The sequence below is a fragment of the Setaria italica genome, chromosome VIII, assembly GCF_000263155.2.
Source record: "Setaria italica strain Yugu1 chromosome VIII, Setaria_italica_v2.0, whole genome shotgun sequence".
NCBI classification, from domain to species: Eukaryota; Viridiplantae; Streptophyta; class Magnoliopsida; order Poales; family Poaceae; genus Setaria; species Setaria italica.
In genome coordinates this window covers 12,327,786-12,340,175 of record NC_028457.1, presented here as the reverse complement: position 1 = coordinate 12,340,175, position 12,390 = coordinate 12,327,786, and the positions used below count along the sequence as shown (strand labels likewise).

The 12,390-nt window shown below is 41.7% G+C and overlaps 2 protein-coding genes and 1 long non-coding RNA gene across 3 annotated transcripts; 2 read left to right on the top strand and 1 right to left on the bottom strand.

Moving 5' to 3' along the window:
- Nucleotides 1-4,812: 4,812 nt before the first annotated feature.
- On the top strand, nt 4,813-10,643 carry LOC101759427 (pyruvate kinase 1, cytosolic). The gene is made up of 16 exons (XM_004979045.2): nt 4,813-4,884; nt 5,360-5,456; nt 5,589-5,686; nt 6,622-6,777; nt 7,017-7,094; nt 7,173-7,304; nt 7,835-7,915; nt 8,493-8,561; nt 8,651-8,740; nt 9,083-9,227; nt 9,302-9,390; nt 9,474-9,569; nt 9,653-9,720; nt 9,809-9,908; nt 10,024-10,080; nt 10,160-10,643. Exons 1-16 carry the CDS (start codon nt 4,813-4,815, stop codon nt 10,313-10,315), a joined length of 1,584 nt encoding a protein of 527 aa, XP_004979102.1. The 3' UTR covers nt 10,316-10,643.
- On the bottom strand, nt 10,502-11,746 carry LOC101759835 (NAD(P)H-quinone oxidoreductase subunit T, chloroplastic). Its single transcript, XM_004979046.4, has 2 exons — nt 11,305-11,746; nt 10,502-11,156 (listed from the first exon to the last, which is right to left on the bottom strand). The coding sequence occupies exons 1-2, from the start codon at nt 11,607-11,609 to the stop codon at nt 10,736-10,738; spliced, it is 726 nt and encodes a 241-aa protein (XP_004979103.1). The 5' UTR covers nt 11,610-11,746; the 3' UTR covers nt 10,502-10,735.
- LOC111258218 lies at nt 11,593-12,088 on the top strand. Its single transcript, XR_002678826.1, has 2 exons — nt 11,593-11,725; nt 11,806-12,088. It is a non-coding gene; the product is annotated as an uncharacterized LOC111258218 (long non-coding RNA).
- The last annotated feature ends 302 nt before the right edge of the window (nt 12,089-12,390 follow it).

Sequence of the window (12,390 nt, the reverse complement as noted above, 5' to 3'; positions counted from 1 at the left end):
ATTTCCATTTTTTTATTTAGATTGTCTTTTATTAAAACTACTCCCTTAACTAAGAACCACATAAAAATCTTAATCTTTAGAGGTAGTTTGACTTTCCACAAAGATTTATTTGGAGGTAAATGGTTTTGATTCATGACATGGTGATATAGAGGTTGAACAGTAATTTAAACGAATAATTTTTAGTAAGACTCCAATTAAAAGTATCTTATTGATCATTATGATGCAGACAATGCAACTCCTGCATCCAACTCATTCCATTTGTTCAGTGTATCCCCAATCTATGCCCGGAAAAAAGGTGTGTAACACCGTAGCATGTTTCTCCATTGCAATGTTGTACAATGAAAGGTACTGATCTTTTAAGCAAAATTACCTAACCACTTTTCTTTCAGAAGTCTATTTGGGACCATTATGCAAATTAAAATAACCAAGACTCAAAAATCTCCGATCTGTTCCTTTGGTTTTTGTTATTTTGATTCATTCACTCGTGCTCATGGCGGTACTTTAACATGCTGACCTCTTCGTGCCACTTGCGTATTTCCTTACTTGGCTTTACTGAATATTGTACATAACTCAGATAAAATTAGAGATCCTTTTGCCTGCATGCACTAACTCATACCCCGATGTAATTTTCTCAAATTACATCAGGCATGTCAAAAAGAGCTTTGTTACAATGCTTTTAAAGTACCTGTGGACTTGCAATCCTTCTTAAAAAAGAATCAAATAGATTTACACATAATTAAAAGAGCATTATAGTAAATTTGTATTATTTTGGTACTTTTCCTTGCAAATTTGTACTTCTTGGTACTTCATTTTTATACTTCATGGTACTACCTTTATTTTCACCGTTTGATTTCGCCAGATGGATGGTTCTCATTTTTCTCAAGCACTCTAAAATTTCTCTATTAGAATTGCCACATGGTGATTACGTGGTGCATGTCAGTCTCTGTTTGTTTTCTTTCCCCTCCCTTGTTTTGACTCGTGCATCTGTACGAGCACCTTGCTTTAACTCCAGTTCCACTCCTTCAGCATATGGATACACCCATATAACTAGAATGCACAGAACGAAAAGCATTCATAGCATCTGCCCAGGAGCTGCACGGGGCCACCGCAAGAAACATGGAGAAGCTAATAGTGGACGCAGTGAGTCACCTTACGGAGCCCACAAGCCCTCACCTTACGGCGCCGTGATGTCACTGACCTATGACGGATTTGGATCTCACGGTAACAAGGAGAATTTCTACAGGCCACTAAAAAAGTTCTAAATTTCATATGTACCATTAAAAAAAAATCTGATGGTTGTCATACCATTGCATCATTTTTTATTGGACCTCAATGGCACCACCATCTAGTTTAGGTAAACAGAAACTAACAGGAAGATAAAATAACCATTTTACCATTATACTCCGTTTCTCGATCTGTCTTCGCAAGCTGAATCCGTTGACTTTGCTCTGACAAGTCATGGTAAATTCCTACATCTCCTGTCTCATTCAAAGCAAAAGGCAGCTCAAACTTTATCGTTTTCAACCGACGGCCGATGCGAGGTGAGTGGCGTCGACCATGGAATATGATACACTTGCGCTCGGCTACCACAGCGCCGCGCTGTTGCAGTTCGTGACAATCCCCGCGCGAAGCGCCCCCACGCGGCTGGACGCGTGGAGCAGCCTGCGGGCTGAGGCTTGATACCCTGCTGCAGGTGCTCCATGGAGGCTGCCCCGGCGCCCGAGCCACGAGCCACCACTACCCGTTCTAACACCGTGCAAGCTAATCGCTGAGCATCCATCTTACAACCACGGATTGGGGAGGGAGGAACTGATCCTTCCCCCAGCAGACCCTGCACGCACGACAAAGAGGGTAGGATTATTTTCTCTTCTTGTGTGTTCTTTCTCCCTTTAATTTATTTATGATAAGCTATTGAGCTGAAGACTTTGTAAAATTTTGGCTATGTGCATTTACCTTTGAGGCCGGATATAATTAAAGAAACCACAAATATAATACTATGGTAGAAAATAGCCCCATCTGTATCCCAGTTTCTATCACTGTTGCCAAATTGTGGCAAACGGCACTTACAATTTACAAACTATGGGACATGACCCTTAGTAAAGTAGTGACATGTCAGCTAAACTCGAACTAGCTTTATCAGTTAGGGTTATAGAGTGTGAGCATATGTTTATGATTTTCAGATTTGACGTGTATGATCTACCTCAGCTTGTGTCATGTTGCTAGTTGTAGCAGAAGGCAGGCGGCATGTTGGATCAAGGATGATGCTAGGTCGTACTACTGCCATAGCCGGCCAGTGTGTGGTTGTAACATCCTGGATTTTTCCGGAATATTATTGATTGCAAAAATGTGGGTTTTCGGTGCTTGATGTGATTGTTCAGAACCATAAGGCTGATTTCTTGTGTGCTCTCGCATTCCTGGTAATTAAATTAATTAGATTGCTTTGCATGCTAAGGACAATCTCCATATTAGCGTGAATTGCTTCTTAATTGGTTTATTGGTTCTTTGATTGTGGTTTATGTTTGAATTCTAAATTCAAATATGAATCTAAAGCTAACTAAATTAACTACCCTCTCTAACCTCTGACACAGCCTGCTAACTGTGTCGACCCGCTAACTTTCCCGGCATAATCTTTCCAAGTCCTCTGGAATCTCTTAAATGGAGTATGAAATCATTTTCCAACTTTTCAAATTAATTCCTTGCTAATTGATTTGATTTAGGAAAATAGACTAATTCATTTGTTCCAAGTTTATGAAATAAATTGCAATCAATTTATTTCGCGGGCTTAGATTGTTGGGACCCAAATCCTAAAGCCCACCTTAAAGCCCATCTAAAAGCCCACTAACATACTCTAACCCTAACCTCCTCCTAAAAATAATCTCACCCCTCCCCCAACTCTTTCCCCTCTCCATTTTCTTCCTGTTGCCACCGCCGGCCTCTTTCTTCCTACTTCCTTCTTCTTCCACCGCAAGGGCTGGACGGTTGAGAAAGTTGGAAAGGATAATAATAGAAAAATAGTGTCGTAAAAAAAAGAAAGAGTATCGTATATAAAAAAGAAGAGGTTAATAAATAATTTTATTCATTATATTCACTAATTCTAATGAACTTAAATTAATATTAAACATTTAATTCATCTATTCAAACAATCCCCGCAGCCAAGAACATAGAGGACATTTGACCGCTTACATCCATTCCTAAAAATACAGGAGAAGCCGTTTTGCCAAACACTTTTCAAAATAGCTCCATCTACACTAGAGCAATCATTCCACCAGAGGAGCTAGAGCCGGAGCCATTTTAGGAGCCGAAGTCCTGCTAAACTAGCCCCATATTTGTATGCTGCAACCAATCATAAGTGGGGGTAGATGATTCTTTTCTATTTTGATGGACTCTTGTTATTTCCTAACATTGTAGCTCATTCCTCAACTTAGGACTGCCTGCTGTGGACCCCACTCAATGGACTAGTTTGCTAAAAATATTGTGGTTGCCCATATATGAGCAAGCTATATTGTTACCTCTACATGACATGTCAACAGCTAGCTAAGGACTTGTTTGTTTGAGCTGCAACTTTTATGTTTTTTGGAAAGCTGCTGTTGACACTAGCTTGTAGAACATGTATTTAGCTTTCTAGGCTCAAAAAGCTACGAAAAGCTCGGGAAGCTGAGCTTTTCAGCTTCCTAAATAAATTCAGTTTTTTTTGAGCTTCTAGCTTTTCAGCTTCTTAAATAAATTCAGTTTTTTCGAGCTTCTAGCTTTTCGAAAGCTGCAAGGAAAGTGACTTTTCACGCTGACAAGTTGCTGGGAAGTTCAAGGACATAAATCATTAGCCATGCTCTTAGGGGTTGTTTGGATCATTGAGCTAAAGTTTAGCCCTTGTCACATCGAATCTTCGGATGCTAATTAGGAGGACTAAACATGAGCTAACTATAAAACTAATTGCACATATGGAAGCTAATTCGCGAGACGAATCTATTAAGCCTAATTAATTCATAATTAGCACCTATTTACTATAGCATCACATTGTCAAATCATGGACTAATGGTTTAACAGATTCGTCTCGTGAATTAGCCTCCATCTGTGAAATTAGTTTTATAATTAATCTATATTTAATACTTCTAGTATCTAAATATTCAATGTGACCGGGACTAAACTCCTTGAATGGCTTGAGGAGATAGCGGGTCCCACGCAGCACGACGACCGAAATCTGTATCCCAGTTCTCCACGCCACACCAACGGCGACTGTCCAGTGTCCAGTGTCCACTGCTGCATTCGCACGCCTTTTCTCGCCACGCGACGCGCCCCTCGCCGTCCGATCGGCCGTTCATCACAGCGCGGCTCGCATCCGCACCAATCCCTACCCTGTCCGGTCCGCGCGAGAACTTCTGGTACGCGCATCACCACCCCACACCATCCTAACCTCCTGACAGTGGACCAGACACTACCCTGGACCCCACTCGCCCAGTGGGACGGCGCACACAGTTCGGCTTCGGTATTCCCCTCCCTTGGGGCCAACGAGCCAGTAACCCTAAGTCGCTTCAAACCGTCGACAAGTTCAAAACAAAAGGGAAGCCAAGTCGAAAGGCCACGTGTTCGCCCCCTTTTAGATTTTTCCTTCCCTTTTCTTTCTTTTACTATTTTTTATTTTCTTTCTTTGTTTCTCCCCACGATTTGGGCTCCCCCTTCTCTCTCTCGTCCTCGTCATCGTCTTGCTCGAGCCGCGGGGCGATCGCATCGCGTCGAGCCGGAGAGAAGAGGGGAGAGGCGCAGGCCGCAAAACCCTAGAGCAGCGAGGGAGGGAGTCTTCCCGGAGTAGGAGAGATGCAGGGCGCCAGCCACATGCTCCTGGAGGAGCCGCTCCGCCTCGCCTCCGTCCTCACACCCGCCAAGCCCGTAAGCGCCGCCGCCTGCTCCCCATTTCTCCTCTCCTGACATCCATTTCTCTCGCTCCCTCAGTAGCGGGATCTCTCGATTGAGGCGTCCGTGCGTCCGCGCGTACCTACTATGGCTGGCTGGAACGTCTGCATCTGGATGTGGTGATTGTGAATCGCGGTGTTAGTTTGGTTGGTTCGGTCCGATTTGGTGCGAGGAGGGGCCGGGCGGGGGGTTCGCAGAAATGTGGGGATCCATTTCGTAAATAAAGTGTGTGATTCGCGTCCGGGATAGGGGCAGCCCGGGGTTTATTGTCGGGTCAATTTGCCTTCACCAACATGTGACGGCACTAATTTGTTGAAATGGTGTGAAATTTGAAATTGGGATTATTCAATACTCCTTAATAAGGCGAGGGCTTGTTATGGAACTTAGATTTAATTTGCTCTTGAGGATTACGGACATCTCTTTCTTATCCTTGCCTCGTGCATCTGTGCAGAAAGTATTCCCATCCCTCACCAAGATTGTTGGGACGCTCGGGCCCAAGTCGCAGTCCGTTGAGGTTATTCAGGAATGCCTCACTGCTGGAATGTCAGGTTAGAGTAGTTTGTCCACAACTTTTTTGTATCTGGTGTTATTTGCAGTGAGACTTACTCTGATATTGTTGGTTATTATTGCGTTAACTAATACTGATAGTGGTCATGATCTGTGTATGTTTCGTTTTGCAGTTGCGCGGTTCGATTTCTCATGGTTGGATGCTGAGTATCACCAGAAGACCCTTGACAATCTGAGGAAAGCGGCGCAGAATGTGAAGAAGTTGTGCCCTGTAAGTTGAATCCTCTTCAGATTCAGTTTTAACATATCTGAACGTTATTGGTCAAGTATGTTTCTATGGACAAACATTGCCACGCATGGGGAATTGGTAACTGGAATTTGGGTGGAAAGGACATTGCCTAATGATCCTTTATGTCACTTTACTAGTTTCTGGTTTTTATAACTTGCAACTTATTTGGTGGGTTTATATGTCTTGCGTTTAAGACAGTTTTATGACAACATGGTTTTGCCATTTGAATTCAATTTATGTATATAGACTGAACATTCATTATATTTTGTAATAAATGTAGCTGTAAATTAGTTTTGGTCTTCTAATATGCATTGCACATATTTAAATAGTGGATGCTTACAAATCACATTTTATAACTTGCTTGGGACTAAAAGGCTATGTTGTTGCACCACTGTATGGTATAATTTACATTTTTGAAAAAAATGCTGTCCCCTGTTTTTATTCTTTTTTTTCCTCTCTGCTACCACTTTGCTCTGCTTTCTGAAAATTAGTTGTATCTACTATTGTGGTAGACTATCAGACTGTCTTCAATTGTGTACGGAGTTCAGACTTAGATATGTTTTCTGAATAGCTGGAGAAAATGACAAGTTTTATGTTCAATGATTAGGACAATGGTAAATCTTACTTTGGCAATTTGAGATATCATACTTATACTTTCTTTTAAGGTTTCCTGCTTAGATTTTGTTTTCCTATGTACTTTTTTGTTTACCATTTTATTTGAGTTAGACAACTGTGATTCTTTCTCCTTTTGAATGTTTATGACTTTCCATTGTCGCATTTTGGTTGGCCTTTTTTGCATTCTTCTAACTCTATTTGACAACATGAAGCCATTGTTTGCCATTTTTTATATTGATGCTGAGAGGCATATCCTAGAGGCATCTAACTTGACTAGCTGACTTACAAATTACTATGCATAGGTAATGCTGGATACTCTAGGTCCAGAAATTCAGGTTAACAATTCCACTGGTGGTCCAATTGAGATGAAAGCTGGGAATCATGTTACCATAACTCCAGATGTTTCTAAAGCTCCCTCTGCTGAGATTCTACCAATTAAATTTGCTGATCTTGCAAAAGTAAGTGAATAATGTTGATAAGTTAGAAATACGTTATATTTTGCTCTCCATGTTTTTTTTCCTGCTTTTGTGTCACTGCACCTGGTCTAATTTAGTATATCTTGTGTAATAAGAAAGATCTTAACTTTTCTGTTGTCCCAATAAAAATACTTCGTACTTGATATTTCTATTTGACTTATAATAATACTTAAATTCTTGGAACATTGCATTCTCCTGAATTATCCTTTTTGTGAATTCAGGCTGTGAAGAAGGGTGATACTCTTTTTATGGGCCAATATCTCTTCACAGGAAGTGAAACAACATCTGTTTGGTTAGAGGTGTGTGCATTTTTAATTTCCTCATTAAAAAAAAGCCTTTTTGCAGTACCAACATTTGTTATATGCGGTTATTTGCAGGTTGTGGAGACTTCTGGTGAAAATGTGAATTGTCTTGTGAAGAACACAGCTACACTTGCTGGCCCCATTTTCACTTTCCATGTTTCACAAGTCCACATCAATTTGCCAACTTTGAGTGAATATGATAAACAAGTAATGTGGATCACCTCTTAATTTCTTTACATCATCACTAAGTTTTATGATGCAATATTCCTTTTTCACTTTACATTTTGTTTGTACAAAAAGATTAGTGTACCAAACTTTTTCTATAAAAGAAATGATGGTTCTATTTCATGTCCAAGTGTATATTTTCCTTTTTCATTTTCTTTTGAAGCTCTTGCCTACCAAAACTCAACCTCAGAAATTGTATGGTTTCTTGGAAGAAACTGCAAGTATAGAAGAATTTTTCTTCTATCATGGTGCATATAAACACAGATATCAAGCCTCATGTGAGCATGATACACTTATACACAGATATCAAGCCTCAATTTGCATATGAATGCATTTTGTAGCTGCTGATTCATCAAATCATATTCCTTAAAAGTTAAACACTTAATTCTGTAAAGATTACTTTGTTAATCCTTCCCAAGTTTTGTTTAATAAGGCTCATATCTTTGTATAAGGGCATACTAATGCTATGATATCTTTTGAAGATTGTCCTGAGTACTGTTTTCTTGGAATAGGTCATTTCAACTTGGGGTTCCCGTAACAGTGTTGATATTATTTCTCTTTCCCATACCCGCTCTGCTGAGGATGTCAGGGAGGTGAGTTTTCTTTCCTAGTTCTGCCAATCTTGTGCTTGAATTAAACATTCAGTTGAATAGTTGAGTGGCCGCCTGCTTTTCGTTTTCTTTATTATGGTTCCTTCTAGTACATTATATATCTGAGGTATCCATATGACGTTGAGTCCACTAGCAAAAATCAAATTGCAAGAAGCAGTTTGTGCAAATTATTTGCCAATTCAATCTGTAGGTTTAGTCAAGGAGCATCCACCATGTGCACATGTAGTTTCAACTCTGAAGATAATCAACAAGACTAATGCTTATCTCAGGTAATTGAAGTGCAGGGGGTAAATGGTGTGGAAGAGAAGATAATCTAACATAAACACTTTTACATAAAAATAAATAATATTTTGATCAGCTTGTTTTATCTTTGCTTAGTTTTTAATGGATATGGTGTTAGTTTGTAACTGCTTCTCCCTCAATCTGGGAGCACACATTATGCATTTCACTGTACCGCAATAAGCTATTCGTGCTTTTTGGCATACAGTTACTGAGGTATTGAAGTAACATATGATTATTATGGAGACCCTGCTTATTTTCAGATATTTGTGATGTGCAGCTTAAAGCCTTCTTACAATCACATGATCTTCCTGACACACAAATATATGCGAAGATCGAAAATTCTGAGGTAATCATCATGCTTTTATCAAGATGTTGTCAGTTTGTTTCATTGCTATGCTGTGGTTACTGATTACTGCATTGTGCATTTCATGCTAGGGTTTGGATCATTTTGATGAAATTCTCAAAGAGGCTGATGGCATCATTATTTCTCGAGGAGACCTGGGAATTGACCTTCCACCAGAAAATGTATGTTTTCTGATCTTCTATGAAATCCCAATTCACACTGTCTATCCCTAGCATGTTATCAGATATTTCAATACTCATGTTCATCAGTGATGCCTTGCAATGGTAACTCTTAAGTGACACGGAGATATGAATATGTGACAATCTCAGGTGTTATGGTGCAAAAGTCTTTCATTTCTAGGCTGATCATTTTAGAGTTCAAGTTACGCATTTAATTCTTATTATAGGCTGAAGAAACACCAGGAAATACTGTGCAACATTTAGTTTTCTTCAATATTTACTGAAATGCCATGACTCCATTTAGTTCTTGACTCATGTCATAACATGTTACTCTTGACGCATCAGGTTTTCATGTTCCAGAAGACAGCTATTCATAAATGCAATCTGGAGGGTAAACCTGTGATCGTTACTAGAGTTGTGGACAGCATGATTGACAACCTGCGCCCTACACGTGCAGAGGCCACTGATGTTGCAAATGCTGTCCTGGATGGTCCGTCAACATTTTACCACATTTCAACCACTTTATGAATGTCTTGCTTATTTCTCCTGCTGCTCAAATTCCAGGAACTGATGGTATTTTGCTTGGTGCGGAGACACTTCGAGGGCTCTATCCTGTTGATGCAGTGAGTACTGTGGGCAGAATATGTGCAGAAGTATGTATCTACTACCTCTTTATAAGAATAAACTGTAATAGAATAATCCAGAATATTTGACTAATCAGTTATGAGTCTTTTAGGCTGAGACTGTGTATAACCAGCCACTTCAATTCAAGAAAGTAATGTGGCATGTAGGTGACCCAATGCCCCATGAGGAATCTGTGGCATCAGCAGCGGTAAGTACTATCAATTCATTGGGAATGAATAGAGATTTTCTAATCTAGAATATTAATGACAAACGACTGTTTGCTATTTTTAGGTTGGTTCTGCGATTAAAGTAAAAGCTGCTGCAATTGTTGTGTTCACATTCTCAGGGAGAGCTGCTAGGTGCTCTATATTTACTAGATGAGTACCTCACTAGACAAGTTCGCATTGTATGAAGCAATCAATTCACTTCATGCTTATCTGTCTGCAGGTTAGTTTCCAAGTACAGGCCAACAATGCCAGTTTTAGCAGTTATCTTCCCGCGTGAAGGGTCTGATCCATCAAAGTGGCGTTCTTATGGCACAACTCAGGTGACTAACTTGGATACCTCTTGAATTTTATTGAGTTTGGTACTTTCTTAGTTTTTTCTTCACCACGGAGCAGGATCTGCAAACTTATGTTTGACCATTGTTGAATCACTTTCAGGCAAGGCAATGTTTTGCAGTGAGAGGCGTGTACCCTTTGATGGGGAGTACTGATGAGGTATTTGTTATTGTTGAAAATTGGAGTTATATGTAAAAAAAACATAGAACTAATCAGGTCAGTTTTAACTCTTTAACAGGCCGAAACCGGTGGGCTTACAAAGGAAGAGTATGGGATCAAACTTGCACTGAACTATGGCCGGTCAGTGGGCATAGTAAAGCCTTTCGACAGGGTGATAATCTTTGAAAAGATTGGCGATTCTTCTGTTGTCAAGATTATCGAGTGTGAAGTTTAAGCATAAGATAACCACAACCCATGCTATTGTTTCATGTGATGCATGGGAGATTACCTCCAGTTCTTTCTCACTTCTTTAACCAAAGATAACTAGAGAGTACAGCGTGTGCAACGGTTGTCATGTTAGGCGATTTTGCCCCATTTCAGATTTCATATGTTTGAGAGTTCTCATCCAAATAAACCAAGATTTTCTCAGAGACCTATACTGGAACTATGGTTTGATGAGGAAACAAATATAGGATTGTTGGCACAATACCATGAGTTATTTGTTGCTACCATTTTGTATTTGACATTACATCGTGACACTGTATATAACATCCTTAAAGACAGTCTTGTGGTATTATCAGTATGTTAATTTACCTATACTGTTTTGTATGTGGTGGACTCGCGCAACCTTGCTGCTGCTGTTGATACGCCACCGTCAGTACTGCTCCTTGAAGAACACGGCGTAGATGATGCAGCAGACGGAGAAGATGATGATGACGATGTCGACGGTGAGCGCGGTCATGGCCTGGTCGCTGAGCTTCATGTTCCTCCCGCCGAGGCGGTCGACCATGTCCGGCACGGACTCGTAGTTCTCGATGTCCTGCTCGTAAGGGTCCTCGAGCCTGGACCTGAGCTGCTGCAGCCGCCGGCTCTCGGCCTCCTGCGCCAGCGTCCAGTCGTAGAACCGCCGGGTCTCCTCCTTGCTCAGCACGTTGTACACCTCCCGCAGGCGGATGAACTTCTCCGACGCTGTCTTGAGCGGCAGCGTCGTCGTGTCTGGGTGGTACTCCTTGGACAGCCGCCGGTACGCCGCCTTGATCTCCTCAAGGTCCGCCTCCGGCGCTATCCCCAGGAACCTGGATTTATAGTTTTCATCAATTTCAGCGAAGAAACAACTGAGATAGACTGAATCTGAAAATCTGAATCACAATTCAGAGAGAGCATGGACTTGTATTTAGAGTTTCAGTTAGGATGGAAGGAGCATGGATTGGGAATGGACTCAACTGGTAGTGAGACTCGGAGGCGGCGTTGATGAGGTCGGCGAACCTCCCTCCCAGCGGCTCGTTCTTGCCGCGGCGGCCGTCACCGTCGCCTTCCTTCTTGGCCTTGCCGCCAACCCAGCCTTCGTCCGGGTCCGACCAGTGTATCCTCGTGTCCACCGTCTTCTTCTTCCCCTGCGCCGCCCCGGCTGCCGCCGCTGGCTCGGCGTCCGGCGTGCTCGCGGCGGCAACAATGACCACGGCGTTCGCGCGCCGCCGGGTCCGGTAAAGGAAAGGCGTCAAGGGGCGTGAGGCCGTGGATGCTGCCATGGGGGAATGTGCGTGTCAGAGTCTGCGGCGGGGAGTATTATTTGAGGTTGTGGAGGCAGGGAGCCGGAGATTGAGGTGCTCGTACATGGGATGAGCTGTGGTAGGAAGGCGATGAGGTGGGCCCTACCTCGCACAGGATATGGTTTCTAGGATGGTATTACATCGACAAATGACATTTTTTCTGTCTTTATATCAGGAATTATATCTTGGAAAATACAACGATTTTCCAACGACGTGGAAATGAATTACAGTGAATTCGGTCGGATATAATATTGCGCATCCAAATTCACATGGAGGTAGTACCGGTTTATTCTCTCCTGAGTACAGATGTTTTTGTTCTGCGGCCAACTGAAGTCCGTGTTCAAATTTTCAGAAACGTATCCTCTGTTGTAGCTTTAGCGGTGCATAGCAACTTATTGTAATGGTATTGAATAAATGCATTCGCTTGCTAATCAAGCATCGTCTCTCTCGTTTTCTCATTTCTTACGATGGGATTGGCTTTGCTCTTACAATTTTTCTACATATATAGCATGGAGCATGAGCAATGCTCAAGTAATATTTCAACATGGTAGCTGCTTCATAGATGACCAGTGGCAACCGAAAAACGGAACGACAGGCGTAGAAACCCGAAAAGTTCCTTATCGGCACCTGTGGTGAAATTTGGAAAATCTGTGCGCCGCAGAAACACTAGCTAGCGTCGTTTAAAAGTCGCACGCAACGCAGTTCAGCCACACAGCTTTAAATGCTTTCTTAGCTTGTGTTCTATTGCTGCTGTTGTGGA